This window comes from Pongo pygmaeus, chromosome 13 (genome assembly GCF_028885625.2).
Source record: "Pongo pygmaeus isolate AG05252 chromosome 13, NHGRI_mPonPyg2-v2.0_pri, whole genome shotgun sequence".
NCBI lineage: Eukaryota > Metazoa > Chordata > Mammalia > Primates > Hominidae > Pongo > Pongo pygmaeus.
Window position 1 is genome coordinate 33,665,678 of NC_072386.2, and position 21,978 is coordinate 33,687,655.

At 37.4% G+C, this 21,978-nt stretch overlaps 1 protein-coding gene across 20 annotated transcripts in view; it reads left to right on the top strand.

Annotated features, from left to right (window-relative positions):
* The window catches only part of ELAVL2 (ELAV like RNA binding protein 2), a 159,291-nt gene that overhangs the window by 131,341 nt on the left and 5,972 nt on the right, over positions 1-21,978 (top strand). For all 20 annotated transcript variants that reach the window (XM_063650479.1, XM_063650480.1, XM_063650481.1 and 17 more), the window contains 2 exons: positions 12,878-13,031; positions 16,416-16,641. In XM_063650479.1, the coding sequence (XP_063506549.1) occupies positions 12,878-13,031; positions 16,416-16,641 (380 nt within the window). The remainder of the gene's footprint in view (positions 1-12,877; positions 13,032-16,415; positions 16,642-21,978) is intronic.

A 21,978-nucleotide genomic window follows, 5' to 3' on the forward strand; every position in this document is an offset into this window, starting at 1 on the left:
ATGAGCAAATGTAAAAATTGTTGAGAAGTATTTAATTGCAAGTTGTTTTTTTGTTTTACCGAGACCATGTAATCTTGGCTATACAGTGTTGGACAGGGAGTATCTGTAATTAAATATTTTATAAACATTTTGAGTGCTTAGTGTGGGCTAGTTAGCTTGGCTAAATGTTGGTTGGAACAGCATTAAAATAAGACAAGAGGTAGCCTTGTCCTTGATGTCATTGTGTAGTAGGTGAGACAGCACTGAGTTTATATGACCATTATTTGGATATATGATGAGTGAATGCAGAATACAATGAAAATGGATATGCCCCTTGCTGTCTAGAGGCCTCTGCGATGATTTCAGAGGTGATAGTGTTTTACAAGCTAGGTTTTATTGGGCGGAAAAAGAAGAAATGTATTACACATAAGGGAATGTCTCATCCAAAAGCACAGAGGCCTTCACGTGATGTGTACCTTTTAGGAGAAGCTTACTTCTGAACACCATAAAGTATACTTATTCTATCAAGTAATAACCTTCTACAAAAATGATTGGCAGGAAAATTTGATTAAACCTAGCCCTGTACTTTACGTTTATCTCCCTTTAGTGAAGACCTAATTTATAAGAGAAACAATAGGGATGAATTTTGGGTAGATCAAGTAATTTGCTCATAGAAACATATTTGCCTTGCTCTGCAAAGATCCATGGAGACCTATGGGACTCATTTAAGTATTTGCAAATGGTATCAAGATGAAGTTTCTCTAAGCAGTATTTAGCGTACACACAGAGGAAAGGATCATTATATTTTCATTACTGTATGAAGTAGGTCAAAGAAGACTTGGGTTTCTGAACATTGTTGCAAAGCAGTTTTTCTTCTAGTTATAGTACAAAGGGAAACTTAACTGTAGATGGCATTTACATTTAACTTTACTACCACACTGATTTTGACTGTTCGCCTCACCTGTGTTATGATGGGAAATTGTCTCTATATTTTCCTTACATACATTTCTGTCTGATAATACTTACAAGCATTTATATTGTCATTCCTCTGCTCATAAAAGTTTTGCCCTGACATTCAAGGGCTGTAGACTGCCCTCAACTCACTGTTCTAGTGTTGTCAGTGTCCTACAGAAATCTTTATTCTGGCTCAGCTGGGCTCTTCATCATTCAATATGCAAGCCTAATTCTCCATTGCCTTGGATTATTCTCTGCCTGCACGGCCATCTAACCCTGTCATTTACAAAGTTTTATTTGGCCATAAAATAAATTAATACAGTGGATAAAAATTTATTCACTATACATTACCTTTCTCTTCTATTTGGTGGTCTGCTCTCTGAGGGCAATGGAATTTTTGTCTTTGGAGAGCAGCTTGCAGAATGTTTTTATTTATAACCGCTGCATGAGGAAGCTTCTGTCTATTGCTTATAAGAGACAGTGAAGACCTGCTCTGTGCGCTCAAAGATGGAAAAAGTCACAGTTTAAGTGAAATTAAAAATTGAAATTCTTGGAGGTTTTTTGTTTTGTTTTGTTTTTGTTTTAATGCCATTTTTAACTTTGGGTGTGTTTTTCAAAACTTCTTGGTAGGTGTCACTATACGTTGAAGATATGGTCGGATGAAGGATATGTAAAGGACTTAACAGCTTTTTTGTTGTATACAAAAACAAAGTTTTTTTATATATACATTTTTTTAAATTATACTTTAAGTTCTAGGATACATGTGCACAACGTGCAGGTTTGTTACATATGTATACATGGGCCATGTTGGTGTGCTGCACCCATTAACTCGTCATTTACATTAGGTATATCTCCTAATGCTATCCCTCCCCCCTCCCCCCATCCCACAATAGGCCCCAGTGTGTGATGTTCCCCACCCTGTGTCCAAGTGTTCTCATTGTTCACATCCCACCTATGAGTGAGAACATGTGGTGAAAAACAAAGATTTAAGTAAAGGTATCCCTTTATGTGAGATTTTCTGCATAATGTCCACCTACCCGTCTCTTTTCTTATCCACTTCTCCTTTTCATGTACTTCTCTCTGTCAGATCATGGATGAAGAAGTGTATGAAGGTCCTAGGATGTTGAATTCACCAAAATTGGCTTGATGAGAACCTTTTTTCTTTTTTCACATTACCAACTGGTACTGGTTGGTTTTTATTCTAAGATACCTGCAGTTTATTTATGCCAGCCAGTGTGTAGTCCTTCTTTAGATTAACATTCTAACTCAGCATTTTAATCTGTTGACAGTGCCTTAGGCATACTAGATATTCAGATACTACACAAATTATATCTTAAGTACATTTTTGGAGATAAAGTTGCCGTGGTTATCTTGATAGTATTGGCATCTGTTGGAGATTTCATTTAGTCAAGTTTCAGAATCTTGAAAGAACCCTTAAGCCATTGCTGGAGAATGGGCTTCTAACAATTGGATGGGTATATCTGATTTTCTGTAAGCCAATTTAGCCTGCATTGTTTTCAGTGAAGCAGCAAAAGCCAAGTTATTTGGGCAAATGCCACAACTTCTAATCATCTCGCTTGAGAGGTACTTCAGAACAACCTCCTGGCTGGGTGCGGTGGCTCACGCCTGTAATCCCAGTGCTTTGGGAGGCCGAGACGCGCGGCTCACGAGGTCAGGAGATAGAGACCATTCTGGCTAACACTGTGAAAACCCATCTCTACAAAAATACAAAAAAATTAGCCGGGCGTGGTGGCGGGCGCCTGTGTTCCCAGCTACTCGGGAGGCTGAGGCAGGAGAATGGCGTGAACCTGGGAGGTGGAGCTTGCAGTGAGCTGAGATCGCGCCACTGCACTCCAGCCTGGGTGACAGAGTGAGATTCTGCCTCAAAAAAGAAAAACCTCCTGCACAAGGCCATGGAATATATACATTCAAGAGGTATTAAGAGTCCCTACTTGGTGGGTGGGACTATGTGAGATAGGCATCATATAAGACTTAGTTTCAACCCTCTAGAAGTATAAAACATAGTAATATAAAAGCTTTGAATGGTAATACTATTAACTTGGGAGGAAGCTTTGAGGCAGTCTAGTTCTCTGGCCGTATTTAAGAAGGCTCAAAATACTGAGTACTGACCACTGAGTACTGAGATTTTTCTTTTAGTCTCTCGAATGTATTCATAGTATATTTAATGAAAGTGTCTAAAGTGAAAGTTTTATAGTGGTACTTGATAGTGTAGCCTCTTCAGTATTTTTTTTTAACTGGGAAATCATATTGAATCATCAGGTGGCCGATTGCATGGTAGCTTGTAACACATTTCACATGCAGAAACATACTCATAACCTTCATCTCAAGATAGAAGTTATTCCATGAAGTTCATTTATATTTCTACTACTGTCTATCCAAAAGAATTTCTCATTTTACATTTTACTGGCTTAAGTTCAACAGATCTCTACAAAAGAGAATTGAGGTAGTGGGAGGTTTAACATGTAACAGCTTGATGGGAGAAATAAAATTTTGGGGCCTTACTGTTGGCCCATTTATAGATGTTGAATGTTTGCTCTCTGTATGTCAGTAAGACAGCTCCTTCCTTATGTTCCCTCCATCCAGGCTAAAGGCTTCCCAGCACATTCATCTGCTGTCATCTTACAAAATATTTGGAATATTCAAGAATTAAATTTAATAATTATCACCATGGATTTGGAAGAAGCCTCATTTATATATGTGATTTTTGAACTGTTTCTGTGTTAGAGTGCATACATTGTTCTTGTGCTACGTTTCCTCCTCTGTGTCATCTTTCCTGACCTCAAAGATAATAGTATTCCTTGAGTTTTTGTTCCATAAATTGGGGATGATGATAATACCCAATGCATAAACTTGTTGGGAGGAGCAATTGAATTAACATATGTTACGTATCCAGAACAGTGTCTGGCACATGGTAAACAATAAGTGTTAGGAGCTATCATTATCTGAATTGTTTCCTATGTATGTATATAAAATGATGTTATGATTAAAACATTTATGGTTCCCCTGCTCTGTGCTAATAGTTTTATTGTTCCATTTAATACTTGTAAGATTTCCATGAGGTAAGTACTGTGATTAACATCAAATTACAAATAAAGAGATAGAAGACCTAAGGAAATGATTAACTGGTAAGTAACAGAGCCAAGACCTGGACCTAGCTCTGTGTGACTCCATATTATAGGTTTTACTCCTTAACATTGGAGGGTTCTGGTCCAAACGTTCCATCCTAACCACTAGTTTCATAGTATGCTGTGTAGTGGCCAGAACTTTACCAGTTATAGTGTATTCTCTTCTGCTTTGTATAATGTATTTTTTAACCTGGTGCTAAGCTAACTCGTGCTTGCCTCAGTTGCAGCCTATTCACATTACTTAATATTTATAAATATTATGTGGCTAAATAAATGCAGGCTCATTTCTGAAGTTAAAAGTAAGGGAGTTAGCGTTCTTAACCACTACTGAAAATTTTCTAATGCAGAGAGGGTAGGAATAGACTCTTTGGTGGTTGCAGCTAAAACTCCCATCTATTTTTTATACTCCTTTAGTGTAATCACCTTCTAAAGTCTGAAAAGGCTAAGTGAAATGTACAGGATTGGAAATGGAACATGGAACATTTTGATTGACAAGTTCCTACTTAGAGTTGGAGTGGCTAGTCTACTGCCACTACCATAGTGAATTTGATTTCACTGACTGCACCTCAGACGCCGTATCCACTGCCATTGCTCAATTGTTTCATTTTCTGTTAAGTATCTCTGCAGGTAAAAAATTTAAGAAATGGTAAAGTATTTGTGGCCTAAGTTGCATTTCAAGAATATATTTACCATGTATCCCATTTGCCTTTACCAGCATGAGATGTCCTTGTTGAACCAACTTCATGCTAGAACCAAGGAGAAACAACAATAAAAGGGCAGAAGTTATCTACCAGTTGTACTTTAATAAAAAGGAGATGCCTGTCAGGGCAGCCTATTTAGACCCTCTTTGATACACATGGATGCAACTGTTTGGGTAGCATTTAATAAACCCCACTCAGTGCAATGTAGTTTGTCAGAGGCTGTTTAAGATGTGTGAAAAAGGAGGTCTTAATTTGTCAAGTCTGTAGTTTATGATCAGTTGCTTGATACAGCTCTTACAGCCAAAACACTTTTTATTTTTCTGTGGCTATTCAGTAGTTTTATTATTGTCTTTAACAATGTCATAGGATCACTTATTTTTATGACCTTACTTACTTATTCCTAGCGTCGTCTTAAAGTTGAAGCTAAGATCAACTGCCTTGACGATTATTTAATGATATTGCACTAAAACTTGAAAATTATATGAAAATGAGAAGTCTCCCTAGTGTAAACAACCAGTTGCCATTCTGTTTTCCTGTTAATTGGTTTGTAATTTTATAAAAGGGCAGAGACAGTATCAAAAAGATTCTGGCTATTGTAGGTTGGTACATTTTAATTGGTGGAAAGTACTGGTCTCAGGATTCTTAGTTTGATTTTTCTCTTCCAACTCCCAAATAGTTAGATTTTTTTCTCCAACATCTCCTAAATAATTCTCAGGCATTACTAGTAGAAGAAATATAATAACTGCCCTAAGACAGTTATTTTGATGTGTTTTATTATTTCCTTATGTGTATACAAGAAAATATTCTATGTAGCAAAGCTAAGGTTCTTATTTTCTTGGAATAGCTCTTCTGATGTCTCCTTGGAAATGTCTGATTATTGTCCCAGTCACTGTCATTTCACAGGAAAATTTTATGGTTTTGAAGACTATGTTGCAGCTAATGATGTAATGGAAAATCCCGTGATGAAGAGCTAAGACCCTGAGTCCTACAGCCAACTCTTTTTCTTTGTGTCTTTGGAAAAGTTACTTCACCTTTCTGTGCCTCAGTCTTCCTATTTTCCCAAATACAAAGAAATTGGACTAAATGATCACTATTTTCTTTTTGCTCCAAAATTAAGACTCCCCCCCCCCCACCCTCCTATCAGCACCATATTATTTTGTTGAAGATTGTGTCGCCTCTGGGTACTTGAATCCCCAATTTGAGAAACGAAATTTCATTTTTGAAATGTTTAATAGAATTTTCTTTGTAGTCTGTACACAAAGTACCAATGCCTATAATGTTTGTTATATTACAAAGATTGTGGCTTCTGTTAGCTTTTAAACAATATTTCAGAAATAAACTCTCAATTTAGTATGTGATTATAAATCATCTTCATTACAGTAAGTGTGTGGTAGTTACCAGGATGTACAAAGTAGGATGATGACAAAGTTTCTTATTTCAAGGGGTTAAGTCAGTCACAAGAAAGGGTTAAGAGTTAAGTACATTTTGGTTGAGTCAGTATTTAAGAGAACACGGCATATAATGCAGTGTGGGTACAGGTAAGAGGCACCCAACTCAGACTGTAGTGGAGAGGACTGATTAGTGTTGACTTTAGGGACTAGGTGATACCCATGAGGTGTCTGAAAGGACTGAAACTTAGCTGACTGGAAGGAGGGCAGCTTATTTTTAACACAAAAAAGTGAGAGCAGGAAGCTTGGAAAACTACCGAAGGTTTTCTATGCTTGTATAGAAGAGGTAGCCAGTGCTCTGACCATAAAGGAATAAGAATTCTAAAATTTATCTGAAAGTCTTAGGGAGCCCTTTAGGTAATTTAAGTTGAGGATGACATTATCACATATATTCCATGGTATCTCTGAACTTCTCACTTGAATTAAAGCAATTGTTTAGTCTTAAAACATTCAACAAATCCAATCACAATAATATTTAAGGTTCTGTATGTATTTTCCACTGATAGTTTCCTAAATCCTATATTTTGGAATATGCAGTAAAGATAACTGCCCTAACCTTTAATACTTTTTATAAAATTTCCTGTTTGGATGTGATTATTTCTTTTAGCTCTAACTTTGCTGGAACTAATACTTAATTTCTTATTGTTGTCTTAGGCTTATTCATTTTCGACCCATTGTGAAATATGCCCTTCCTTACTGAAAACTTAATATTGGACTGTGATACATGTATGCCTTGATGTGTGTTTGAGACTTGTTCTTGGTAGGATTTTGGATTTAAAAGCAGATCAAAGTACACATCTTCCTTTTGGGTGAATTTTGAGGTCTGTGGCCTGAGTTGCGGTTAGAGATCCCCTTCTTCTGGGTACTATACTTCTGAGCTCATTTGGAGGGTCCAATGTAGCCAACTGTCTAAATATCCATGATGCTGTCAGAAGATCTTTGCTACTGCTTACTTAGAGCTAGAGCTAACTTTTATTGAGTTATGGTGTCATTTTTCAGATAGTCCCATGAAGACTCCATCTTTAAAAAATATAAGCAGCAATTAACTGTCCATTTAAATAGGCATAACTGTGACCTTTCAGCTGGAGAGATTGAATGGAGCTTTTTGAAAAAAGTCTAAAGTGGCAAGTGTCTAATTTTCAGGTTTAATGTTTGTAGTCCTGGGTCAGTAATTGACAAGTGATAAAAGTTGTTCAGTGGTGATCTTATCAGTGGGTGACTGCTCAAATGTTCTTAGTTTAAAAAAGAGGGAACTTCTTTGTTCATTTATAGATCTTATCACTTTAATCTATTGGTATTAATGTCCACTGTCACTGGTCTTTCCATTGATGAATCAGAGAAACGAGAGCAGTTGTGTGTTTGGACAAAAGCATTTAGAGGGGCTTCTGAAAGTGAAGCACTGGGATTTTAAACATTGCTATGTACATTTAATAAAGTACTAATTCATGAGATGGTTTTGTTTCTTTGTATATTTTGATTAACTTGTGTTTGATAGCCCACTGTTAGTGTATGTGTTACTCATCTTTGCATGTTTAATGTATCATTAGTTTTAGCTGCTGATGAAGAAATGAGCTTTTAATTACAAGTAATACATTATATTTCAAACGGTTCCATTTTCAAGACATAATTCGATAAATATACTCTATCTTTATTTTGTCCAGTCTAGTCTTGTTTGTGAAGAACAATTTGAGAAGCCATGGGCCATTTACTTAACCTGTAGTAGCAAGTACTTACTGCCTCCCCGTCCCTCCCCTTCCCTCATATAATCTCAGTATTGCTTGTCTTTGTTTATTATATCACTTGTAGGGTTGTGAGAAATTCCAGAATAAACCTGAGTTTTAAATCGCTGTCTTTGGAGTAGATTGGTGTTCAGTGTTGTACTCCCTGTATCATCTTTAAATATTTAAATTGCAGACTCTCTGGCTGCCTCTTAAATTAGATCCTTCACTTAGTAGTTTTGACATTTCATAACCTTGCTCCTCATGCATTAAATATTCACCTATTTAAGTGGCGGTGAAAATTTAAAATCCAAACTCATATATTAATCCAGCAAATGGAAAATGGAGAACAGATTGCAGTGGAGAAAGAGGCTATTTTGACCTCAGTAGGACATATGCTAGAAGTCCATTGTATTGAAGCATTTCTAAATAGAATTTGTCATTTAAAGCGAACTCTCTTTTGGGCCTTCAAGGGAATTTAGTCTTGTAGAACCAAAAAGATACTTAACACTTTCTGAAAATAGCCCCTGTATGATTCTGTAGGTGCGTATGAATGCACCTGTACAAGATCTAAATCCACAGGAAAAAAAAAAATCGGAATGGAGACGGTTGCTGGTAGTGGTCAGATACAAAATTTAGTTTGGTAACTGATTTGAATCTCCAGAGTGTGAGTCCTTATTCCACTATCAGCCTACTTCCCACTTAGGTCTAAATACATTTTTTATTTATAATCTTTTGAGATGAAAGAAGAAATGTTTTCCCGGAAGGGAGGATTTTGATGACAGTGATATCCTTGATAGTGGAAGGGAAAGGAAGCTGTTTTAATTCCAAGAACGGTAAATAAAGGGATAGGGGTAGGACCTTGAGCCTTGGTCTGGGAGGAAGGAGAAGGCAATTACCCTTTCTTACATCTTTATTTCCTGAAAGTGAATGAAAATGGCCTTGCTTACTCCTGAGAATTAGAAAGTAACAAAAATTAATTTAAAAATTCTAATGATGATGTGTAGTTTCTTTGGTTAATCTAAATTAGTGGCCACTTCTCTTTTCTTAGAAAAAATTACTCTTAAAAATATTAATGGAGCCAGGCATGGTGGCTCACGCCTGTAATCCCAGCACTTTGGGAGGCCAAGGTGGGCTGATCACCTGAGGTCAGGCATTCGAGACCAGGCTGGCCAACATGGTGAAACCCTGTCTCTAAAAAATACAAAAAAAGCCAGTATGGTGGTACATGCCTGTGATCTCAGCTACTTTGAAGGCTGAGGCAGGAGAATAGCTTGAACCCGGGAGGCGGAGGTTACAGTGAGCCAAGATCACCCACTGCACTCCAGCCTGAGCAACAGAGTGAGACTCTGTCTCAAAATAATAGTAAGTGGAATAACTTTTAACTAATTTCTAGCAACATCCTGTTTTCTGTCTGTGGCCAGTCTCTCTGTGTATGCCTTTAAGAAACAGCCAGGATTCATTTAATTTTTCCTAACTCAGAACAAGTGAACTGAAACACTAATTTACCATAGTATTATGGAAGGAAAACTGGATGAGGAGACCAGGACACAGAAAGAGAAAGATCAGAGTTTGAACCCAGAATTCAACACTAGTTGTGTATAACCTTAGGCATGTTATTTACCTTGTCTATATCTGTTTCCTCACCTATAAAATACTAATGTGTATGCTGCCTACCTCATGGGGTTGTTGTGAGGCACAGACAAAATACTGTAGTTTGTGAAAATGCCTTGTAAATGGTGAAGTCTCATAATACCCTAAATGTAAGTTTAACATTAAACATTGTTACAAACGTAAGTTTATATATAATCTAATCACTCCTGTCCTGCCTGTGGTAGTAAAAAATGGTTCTTTGACAATGTCACTGAAAGATACTGTTTTTTGAGAAGGTTTGTCTTGGATCCTTTTTAATGTGGCTGGGAACTAAAGATACAGTATAAACTGAAGAGTGGCCATTGGGAAAAAAAATCACATAACTGACCTAGGTATGTTTTCAAAGCCTTTATATAAGCACTAAATATAAATCCATTTTCCTAAATATATTTTAGGATGACTTTTAAGACACACCACCTACACTCATCTGAATTGCACAAAGCAGTGAATGTCACTGCATGAGTAAATTGTTCTAGAACACTGTAATGGACCCAGGTTTCTCTCTACTTAATGGGCTGGGCATTTACCTAAATTTTCAGATGCACGTAGAGGTAAATAATATTTATAATGTCACATAGATTAGGCTGTGAAGCTTTTCATGTGGATTAGAAATTATTTAATTATTCCTAATAGCCATATAAAGAAGGTAGAATTGTGGTAATAGGCTGGAAGAACTTAGTTCTCAGTTCACGGAACTGGTTATGAATTAAACCTAGTTTTGAGCCCAGGCACACTGATTAGCTGTTACCTTTAACCCCATTTCCACTGCCTTCTGCGACCCTTGATCTCATGCAGAGCCTGTCTCCTGCTGCTGCTTGCTTCATCAGTCACTGGAAGTTAGCCTCCTTGGAGAATGTGTAGATGCCTGCCCTGGAACCCATGGGACATGGCTCTTCATAATGGGAGTACTTCAGTCACATGATCTGGAACAGTAATAGCTGACTCGTTGGGTGCTCCCTCCTGTGGAAATGAAGCCATAGAATCCTAGATAGGGATGCACGTCCCAGCTGGTGGGGTTTCAGCTTTTCTGGGTGATTGAGAATCTTACACCAGAAAAGAAATTAAGTTTTCATTGATTCTTATTACTGAATGCATATATAATTCATTGGCCTTGTTTCATCAGTTTATAGCAATCCCAAGATTTGATTCCATCTAAGTTACATTAATCACTTGAAATTGGTCACTTGTTCTTCACTTACATTTAAGTTCCTCAATCTTCATTGTTCTTAAGTATTTAGGCATAGAGAAAATAAGTAGCATATGAATAGTTATGTATGTTTTCTCCATCACTATTCCAAATTCCTTGTTTCTTCTGTAGGACAGGACAGTGCTAATATAACTTCCAAATATAGCCTTTGGAACAACAGGTATATTTTCACTTGTTAATGAGCAAACGGTTTGAATAAAGAAGAGTATTAAATGTTAACACCATTGGGGCAGGGGTGTGAAAGATAATGAGGTCTTTATAAAGTAGTATAAAATCTGGCTTATATTTTTTTCTGGAAAGCCAAGAAAAAGTGGCAACAGAGAGCTGTGGGCACAATTCAAATTATGGGGAAAATGTTTGGTGCTTCATACTAAAAGTTATTTAAGTATTAGTGTAAATTGGGAAAGTTTGTTGTTAACTGGATTAAAGGTGGGTACCAATAATAAAATGAGCAGGCAGTAGTTATCAGTTTACCTCAGCAAATCAATCCCAGACACATTGACCATTTTTAGTAATAATCTGAGGATGGGGTATATTGTGAAATTTCTGTCCCTTGAAGTAGGCTAGTCCAGAATATTACAGCTAAACCAAAGGGAATGCCTTCAGGAATAGCTCATGAGACTAAATGTTGGCAAAGATAGGTTGTAGGCAGAGAGTCATCAATTACAATTGGGGCAGGAGATCTGGATGACTTGAACTGACCCTTAAAGGCTCTGGTTCAGTAAGCCTTTGTGGATCTGCATGATCAATGGGGTATTATTGGATGGGCTTTACTCACCAAATGTGTTAGCATCTATCACATGTCAGGCACTCACTAGGCATTGAGGATACAGTGATGACCAAGAACAATGTGGTTTCTTCCCTCACAGAGTTTACAATGAGGAATGATGATTATAAACAAATACATGCAGACCTATTTTGTCTTTCGTCCTTGTGGGATTTTGTATACCATATCAAAGACATGAAACTTTTTGAAAGTACATATAGTGGCAGGTAAAGTTAATTATAGGGACTTAAGACCTTTTGAAAATCAAGGTTAAAAAGACCTGTGGATGAGAAGACAACAAAGGACAATGAGGGCTTGTTCACACTTTCAAATTTCTGGGAATTTATGGACAATCATACAGCGTATATCAAAAGAGTGTACTTGCTGATAAGGGTGAATTTTTTTTTAGAAATGTAGCACTACCACCCACACAGATGTGAGAGGCCCGAAAACAAAAATGTCTCCATGAATTTGGAATCTTTAAGCTTAGAATGATTGGGCCTAAATCCCTATTGTAGGGCAGGTGTTCCCAACCCCTGGCCATGGACCCATACCAGTCCGTGGCCTGTTAGGAAGCAGTGCACACAGCCAGAGGTGGGCAGCAGGTGAGCCAGCATTATTGCCCAAGCTCCACCTCCTGTCAAATTAGCTGCAGCATTAGATTCTCATCAGGGCACAAACCCTATTTTGAACTGCACATGCAAGGAATCTGGATTGTGCGGTTTTTATGAGAATCTAATGCATCCCCCACCACGGTCCATGGAAAAATTGTCTTCCACAAAACCAGTCCCTGGTACCAAAAAGGTTGGGGACCACTGGTCTAGGGGATTGGCCCCACAGAAGACAACCTATTATCGTGAATAGTACTGTGCTGTATGCACCACTGGTCTGTTTTAAGAACTTTAAATTTTAGTGAATTAAAACTGGATTAAAGGTGGGTACCAATGATAAAATGAGCAGGCAGTTGTTATATCACTGTACTTCTGCAAATTGATCCCAGACCCATTGACCATTTTTAGTAATAATCTGGACGATGGGATATATTGTGAAATTTCTGTCCCTTGCAGTAGGCTAGTCCAGCATATTACAGATACTCTCCCCTCTCCACCTAGGGGAGAGGGAATGGGAATACTACTACCCATTTGTCTAGAATTTTCCTGGAAATGAATAAAGCAGTTAGCGCCTGACTTGCTTGAACTTCAGTGTTCTATGCTGTTCATGGGAAAGTTACTGAGGCAGTTTTTGAGTTTCTAAAGGGAGGTGAGTGAGCGTACATATACATTTAATTTTATTTTCCTTTTCCAGGTTTCCTATGCTCGCCCAAGTTCAGCTTCTATCAGAGATGCAAATTTATATGTCAGCGGACTTCCAAAAACAATGACCCAGAAGGAGTTGGAACAGCTTTTTTCACAATATGGACGCATTATTACTTCTCGTATTCTTGTCGACCAGGTCACTGGTAAGTAGACAGCCGCTCCGGACAGTCTTTCCCTGTCTCTGACGAGCAGATTGTGAAATATTCTGTCTTTCCATGTAGCAGTCTTGCTTCTAGAACATATCAAAGGTATATGTGGGCCAGAAAATGCAATTTTCTGCTGGAATTGTTCATAAATATGCATGGATAAAAATAGATTGTGGAGTATAGTGAGCGTGCTTGAGTCATTTCCACCCTGAAGGTACAGGATTGAAGCTTGTTTCATGGCTTGTAATAAATTTATAGATGCTATAATCTTCATTTCCAAGCCACTGTGTGATAAAAGCCCCCGTCCTGCTTATAAAGTACTAATAAACAACCTTTCTTTTGTCAAAAAGTGAAGTTTAATGCAGCAGTATGCAGCTAGTTCTTCAAGGGAAGATTACACTACATCCACACTGGTAATTGCTGTTCAGGCTGTTTTCCAGGTTCATGCTGTGTTGTATGGGCATATGTAACAGTATGAAATTTTGAATGTTAAAAATTTATTTTATTCCTAATATCACTGTTAGCCCAACCGAAATGGGAAGACTAAAATGTTCATTAAAACTCTTGAATGTAAGGGAGTTGTTCTGCCAAATCTTAGTTTAAAAAGCTATAGCAATATAGATTTGATTATGAATTTTAAAAATAAAATAGAGATACAATTTTCTATTATAAAAGCAATACTTGGCCAGGCACAGTGGCTCATGCCTGTAATCCAAGCACTTTGGGAGGCCGAGGTGGGCGGATCACCTGAGGTTGGGAGTTCAAGACCAGCCTGACCAACATAGAGAAACCCCATCTCTACTAAAAATACAAAATTAGTTGGGTGTGATGGCGCATGCCTGTGATCCCAGGTACTCAGGAGGCTGAGGCAGGAGAATCACTTGAACCCCAGAGGCGGAGGTCACGGTGAGCTGAGATCATGCCATTGCACTCCAGCCTGGGCAACAAGAGCGAAACTCCATTTCAAAAAATAAGTAAAAAATAAAATAAAAGCAATACTTGTTCTTTAGGAAACAGTTAAAAAAATAGAGAAACATTGTGAGGAGGAAGTATTAGCTGTAGTATCATAGACTGAAGCAGCCCCATGAAGATTTGTGAGGTTGTTTTTGTTTGTTTTTTTAAGGTAGCTTTTCTCCTCACTGTTTGTTTCTCTCCCCCCCACCCGCATAATAATAATACCTTGGAGGCATGTTGTATATTACAATGTCTAATTCTTTTAAAGCAATGACTTCAGAAGAAAAGCCAGATTTTTCATTCGTCAAGTGAAGATCGATTTAGTTGATCTGAATCTAATCAGAGGAGCCCATATTACCTGCCTCTGTGCTGTTAATTGGCTTCATAGGAAGCACCACCTTTAGAGTTCTGAGTAGAGAGAGCTAGCACTATATGCATGCCTGGGAGAATAGCCTAAAGATTTTGCTGTCATGAGAATATTTAGTCAAGTGAGAGTATATAAAATAACAGCCTCCTTAACTGTGTTAGTTAATTCATAATACTTATACATGGCCACCCTGTGTTGTTATCACATAGACTAATAATGGTGTTAAATAGAAATCCAGGCCTAGAAATAAAGATGAATTTGTTCAAAGCAACAAAAATATATTTTATTTCATATATGCTTTCTAATTCATTCATTCAGAGATCTTGTGAATTGAGAGTAGATTTCACCTGTGATACAAAGTGCATCTCGTCTTTGACCTGCTAGTCCATCACAGGTGGACCTAGCTTGTTTTAGTCAGCGGTTCTCGAGTATGTCCCGCACCTCCAGTATCAGCAGTCTTCTGGAACCCTGCTAAAAATGCAAATTCTTGGGCTTCATTCAGAACCTACCGAATAAATCTCTGAGGGTGATCCACAGGTTGTTCTTATGTATGCTTAAGTAGGAGGACCACTGGTTTAGGTGACTCTAGCTGTGTAGAGGCTGTTTTTTTTTTGCTAATCTGATACTTTTCTAATGGAACAGCTAAGTTCTAGGGGTTATTAATTCTTAATAGGCACTAGTAGATAAGTGAAAGGATTTGCTATCATTTCAGTATTTATTCTTCATACTTAAGGCTTTCAAAGTGAACTTAATTTACCTGAAATGAAAAATGAAACCCTGCAATTTTCTTACTCAGCCATCAGGTGGTAATAATGTGCAATGCATGCTCTTTAAATAGAAAAGGTAAAGTGATAGGGGCTGTCTTAGATACACATATGTGGAAAAATGCTTTATCTACATTAGAAAATCGTAAGTCATTGACCTTACACAGTATTAATTTTAAAGCAAGTAGATCTTCATTTTTTTTTTTAAGCTCCTCCAAGCATGATGGTCCAGTGCTTTTTCTCTGCATACCTTTCTTAGTAACCCCTGTTATTTTTTCTTCACTGACATACTCTGAATCATCTATACTTTCTTGCTACTAGTCTAATCTGGTCCTGCCTAGTACTCATTTACTTGCCAGAAAAAAATTTCCCTGCCACTGCTTATCTCATGATGACCAGCTGTGGCCACCCCACTAGCCTGTTGACGCTAATTAAATGGAATAAGCTGGGTTTCCCTCTACAATTTTTCATAATCTGGAAAGGTTCTTGGCTATCCTTTCCCATTTGTGTCTTTCACACTGGGGAGAATGTGGGGCAGGGAGTGATCTTCTGTAGTCAGGAGTGATGCTGCTGAGGTCAGAAAGCTTTGATGCTTTACTTCTAGAAGTTTATTTATTTTTAAAATCTATGTCTTTTCTTTTTCTCCATATAATATTTTTCTGTAATAAAATATAGCTAGTTAGAAGCACAAGAGAGCTTCAGAGAACTGGAAGAGCATTTTCAGGTATTTTTTTCCTAAAGGACCTATATCCTATGCAATATTATTAAGCTGAATATATTATTTAAAATTTCAACCGAAATGTCTTTCTACCACAGTGTATGTATTTTTAGCATAGCTTTGTAGCATTTTTAGCAAATTCTTCTTTCTGTTCTCCTTGTTTCAAGGACAGGAACTACTGTGTCCCTCATTTCTGAGCTGCTTATCCTATAGCACAATTTGAAAAATGGAACTCCGGTATACTGTTGACATTAAAAGAGTGTACGGGAGGGAGGTGGGAGAGAGAGAAAACATGGACATGCTTGTGCTTTCTTGTCTTAGCTGATTGGAATGCATGTGATAATGGGTACTCAGATTATGTAAGTGACACGAATTTTTCTAAAAATGCAAAATTGTGATTCTAAACTGAATGGCTAGTAAGTTAAGGGGAAAGTTTCCTCCTGGTGTGATTTTGTGGGAAATGTTATATGTAGGTGAAAACATGTTCTTGAGAAGGAAAAATTAATGTGTCCTTTCTTCTTTCCTTCCCTTCTCCTTCTGTTCCCTCTTTTCCAAATCTTTACTCAAATCTACCATAGGCATATCAAGGGGTGTAGGGTTTATTCGATTTGACAAACGAATTGAGGCAGAAGAAGCTATCAAAGGCCTAAATGGCCAGAAACCTCCCGGTGCCACGGAGCCAATCACTGTAAAGTTTGCTAATAATCCAAGCCAAAAAACCAATCAGGCCATCCTTTCCCAGCTGTACCAGTCTCCAAACAGAAGGTATCCAGGACCGCTAGCTCAGCAGGCACAGCGTTTTAGGTAAGTCTGGTTTGGTTCTTGTGCCCAGCTACTAAACTGAAAGAGAATACTCAGGTTTACTGTCCAGTACTTTTATTGACAGGATCTCTGGTTTGCTTTTGTCAGTGTTGTTGCTTTTATTACTATTAATTTTTCATCTCCATGGGCACAGAGAGAATGTACTTGAGGAATAGTGTCTTTTGCTAATATTGAAGGTAGGGACCAAAGGACAGTAACCTACAGCAGTGATTCTTAACCAAGGGTGATTTTTGCCTCCCAGGGAACATTTGGCAATGTCTAGAAGTATTCATGTTGGCACAACTTGTGGGGGTGCTACTAGCATCTGATGGTAGAGGTCAGGGATGCTGCTAAGCTCCTATAGTGTACAACATAGCCCCAACAACAAGAAGTTACCTGGCCCAAAGCATCAATAATGCTGTGGTTGAGAAATTCTAATCTGTAGATTTCTGGGGTTATCTGAATTGTTTCCAGGGCTTCAGATTTCCTCTTTTTTTTCTTAAAAGATTTTATTCTCATGTGTCAATTTTTAGGTCAAGCTGTTTCTGTTACTTCACTTTATAGTATGTGCACCATTAAGGATATATAACCTATGTGACTACATTAAGTTTCTACAAATGAGTTCCTCTCTTCCTTTTTAAAATTGTTTACAAACAGGTTGGCAGACTTTCTCTGTAAAGTACCAGATAGTAAATATTTAACTTTGTGGGTTATGGTCACTGTTGCATCTGTCTTGTTTTTGTTTTTGTTTTTAAACAACCTGTTAAAAATATAAAAGCCATTCTTAGCTTATAGCCCATACAGCAACAGGTGAGAGGCAATCTCCCTTTGGCCTGTCAGTTGTAATTTACTGACCTCTCTGTAGTTCATAGAATAACCGTGGCTTTAGCCCAAAGAAGACACTCTATCTCATTGACAGGTGTACATATTCTAACTTCTTAAGTTTTATTCTGATCCTGGGATAACAAACCAGGAGTCATTCAAAAAATCTCTAATCTGCGTGTGAGAAGAACAATGACTTTAAGAAGTTAAGCAGAGCAGAGAGTTTTTGGTTTCATAAGCAAGTCATGCAGTTTTTATTTTCCAGGACATTTTTAAATATCCTTTTTGGCCATATGGTATACTATACCCAGAATGCTATCTAACCCCACACTGATTTTTAAAAATTATTTCCAAGTGCATATCAATTTTGTTTATTTCATTCAAGGGACAGAATAGTAATTACCAAAAATATAATCACAAATATAACCTAATAAGATCAGGAGTTATGTTTTCTAGCTTAAATCTATGCATTTATTTTTTTCATTGGAATATTTGCAGTGCTGAAGAGAGTGGAGATAAAATCAGTTAAAATAGCTCCTTTTAAAAAAATACTAAATTATGTTGCTTGAGATATGAGAAGGAAATTTGTTACGAATGCCATATTAAATTTCAACTTAAGTTGGCCTTTGCTGTGGGAGAAGAGGTGGTACTGTCAAAAGGCTACATCCGAACTCTGAGTTATTAGGTTGCCAGTGGATTGAGCCTTGTTCTTCACGCTCTGCTGTAAGGAAAAGGCATTGGTATTAAAAAAAAAAAAAAAAAAAAAAAAAAAAAAAAAAAAACCTTTGCCACCTTTGACTTCCCATGGTAGTGGTGATCAGACTAGAGTGGGAGATGCGTGGGGCTGCTTGATGCTTGCCTTTGTGGAGAAAGAAGTCTCACAAAGAAAGCCCTTTTTCAGCTCTGCACATAGGTTTCCTCTGTGATATCTTAAGTGAATAATATATGTATAAATATACTTTTTTTAATTGCAAATGTAGGATGAACAAGCCTGAAGGAATTTTACAGGTATTTCCTAGGCAGCTTGTCCGGTTAATTTCAGAGCTCTTTGGGGCCTTGAAAATGATCTCGAGTTTAGATAGAAGAAAGTTCTTCAAAATGTATTGGTTGATGTTTAACATTGTGAAGTTATAAAATGTTTGCTGTTAGTGGAAAGCTATTATTAGTTACTTTTTTTTTTCCAGATTGAAGCAATGGTTTTGTTTGATAGTTATTAAGTAAAACAAAGTTCTTGGAATCAAGATTGAATTCTTAGGAAGATTGAGAAGACAGGATTTGGGAGAGTGCCTGATTATTGAAATGGCAAGGCTTGTAGGTGACTCAGGTGCTAGGTTGTTGATGGGTGTCAGCCCTTAGGTTTACCTAGCCTCCATCCCTGCAGGCTCTGTGCTTTTTATTTTTGGTTGAGTAAAGCTTTACAGGATGTTCTTATGGTCAAATTTAATTATCTTTTTCTGGCCCATTCTGTGTTTTTATCTTTTAGTACCATATGTTATCATTAACTTGAAAATTCTTTTTCCTTGACTCCTATAGAAAGACATTTTGGAAGAAGAGAATAAGAGAGTGTCAGTTCTAAGGGAAACTTGGTTTCAGAAAATGGGAGAAATTGTTATTCTCTCTTCACATTTTTAACTGTTGTCCCGTTCACCCCATTTCTCATTCCTCCCGTGATCCCTGTCCAGATAATAAAATATGAACGAGTTAGTGTGCTCAGAGATGGTGTTTGATCTAGATTGGGTATGTTGGAAGAAATCAGATTTCAGGTTTAACCTGATGTTTGATGCTTTTCTTTAATACAGTATATTGAACTGGGCTGTCATTATCTTGATTTCTGCCCCACTCGCCCTTCTTCTTTCACCTCATAAAGACACTTGAATTAAGGGCTTGCTTGTTTTGTTGGTATTTTGCTCTTTTCTATAGTTTGAGTCTAAATCATCGTACAGATCTATTTTGTCCCTGATATTTGTGTTTTAATGCTCTTGCCTTGAGTTTTTGTCACCTTTCAGTAGACATGTAGAAAATTTCTCACTGTATTTTTATGTTATCATAGTACCTTGGGAGTTGAGAGAGATGGAGCAATATAAGTTATATGTATTATAGTCAAGAATACTTTTAATAATCATAAAGTATGAGCCATATCTTTTAAGGTCAAAAAACTTAAAAATTCATGTAATAAGAGTTAAGTTTAAAGGTGGGTTTGTGAGGTTTGTGGCTTAGTCAACCTATGTGAATAATTAGAGAATTATTGTAATATGAGCACTGCTGGTCTAATACACTTATTTAATTGACTGCAGTTTTCAAAATAGGACAAGCCTTATTTATTTGGATGGATGGTGTAATTTAAGCCCCTTAAGTATATTCTTGGGACATGATATCAGAATTAAACTTTAAGCCAAATTTTTTCATGTTCTTTTCTGTGAAACAGCTTTAATTTTATTGAATATGATCTAGTGTAATGACCTGTGTGCCTGCTTCTATGAGCCTTTATGCATTTTTTAAAAAGCCTTTTAAATCAGCACTTGAGTTGCCTTTAAGGTATGATGTGCTGGTTGCATTATCACAGTTTCCTTTTGGAAGAAACTGGTATCAATCCCCTTGAATAATTTTCCTTTTTCTTAGAGGACAGATGATACCGTCTAATTGAATAAGGCAGTAAGGCAGTGAGAAGATGGTCTTGTGGATAATTTCCAAGCAGTTCTTGGTTGGCGCTTTGGAGAGATTTTGATAATCATTATTTGTGGGATTCCGAGTATGTTTTCTTACCCATCAATAACTTATCTTCCTATTTTTATTTCTGACTTTAATCGGGTTCACATTTCCCCTTACTTACATGTAGGCCTTCCCATAGTCCATCAGCTAATTTTTTTAGAAATTAGGTAGCTACTTTATTTTTATTTTCTACTTATAAACACCTAGCTTTAAAATAGGAATGATCTGATACATGGTTCTGTTCAAAATTTTGACAAGTTGTAATTGGAGCTGTGGTCCTGTTGATAGATAAATGTTTATACGCATATCTCTCCTATGTGCCTTTTTCATAAATTACATATGTACATGGGCGTGTGCTATTCATTAAATTATAAACTCTAATCAAACATAAAAAAGGATAAAGATGAGACAATCAACATATTAAATGTCTTGCTAATTACTATACTGGTTGGCTTCATTTTCCATGTACCTAATATCTTAATAAATGTCTTTTAAAGCAAGACCATAAAATAATTTCAGATATCTCATCTGACTTCATGTGATGCATGTTGGATTGTCTTGTGTCTAACCTTATAATGTAGCTTGTACTAAGAGTAGGAGAAATAATCGGCTCTCCCTTTTCTTATTTTCTTGTATTTCCCTTACTGGTACCATTCTTTACTCTGATTTATATTTGTAGTAATCTTTTTTTAAGTTACTTTTTCTTTAAATGGAGGTCATTTTAATTAAAGCAGGTTATCCAGTCTAATCCTCCATGTCTGCTTGCTGTGTTATTTGTAAAATGGATTTTGTTCAGGCTGAAGAGCAGGGGACAGTGCCACTGGCCACCTCCTTCCCTTTGATGATTGCACAGTCTTCCCCCAGGGAGGCAGGTGATACACAGGACTGAGAGGGTACTGGGTTCAGTGCATCTATTAAATATAAGTAAAAAATACTTTATTTTAAAAACATATTTATTTTATATTTTATTTTAAATATATATTTAATGGATAGTTTAATATTTACCTTCCATGACGTACTACATTATCATCCACACCCCTCCCTGAGATATTCTGGAGTCAGCTAGCTTGCTCTCCATTGAAAAATTGACTTCCATTTATAAATGACCATAAATAAAAGATGGCTGGGCGTGGTGGCTCACTCCTGTAATCCCAGCACTTTGGGAGGCCGAGGCAGGCGGATTACGAGGTCAGGAGATCGAGACCATCATGGCTAACATGGTGAAACCCCGTCTCTACTAAAAATACAAAAAAAATTAGCCGGGCATGGTGGTGGGTGCCTGTAGTCCCAGCTGCTTGAGAGGCTGAGGCCAGAGAATGGTGTGAACCCGGGAGGCGGAGTTTGCAGTCAGCCGAGATCACGCCACTGCACTGCAACCTGGGCAACAGAGCGAGACTTCATCTCAAAAATGAATAAATAAAATAAAAAGATGTCCTTGAGCAGTGGACAGACCCAGCAGACATATTTCTAGGGGCTTGTAGTAGTCCTTGTGTTTGAGTTGCTGCACCATTTTCTCTTACAACTGCCTTTGTTACAGTTTGCCAACTGCTACTAGATTTGGAGTGAATGGTGCCCATGTAGAGCACCCACTGCCTTTTCTGAGCTCCCATGGGAAACATGAATGCGTGGCACTGAGAAAGCTAGGAAATACTTCTGGGCCCAGATGCATACAGGCAGGGGGCTTCAGCAGTGCCTGGGCCCTGTTTTCTAGGTTCCATGCTTCTCCCTACACTCGTTGGTGATGGAGGAGAAGAAAGATTAGAGTGGATAACTTGGCTTAGTTCCAAAGGACCGATTTTTTTCTAAAAT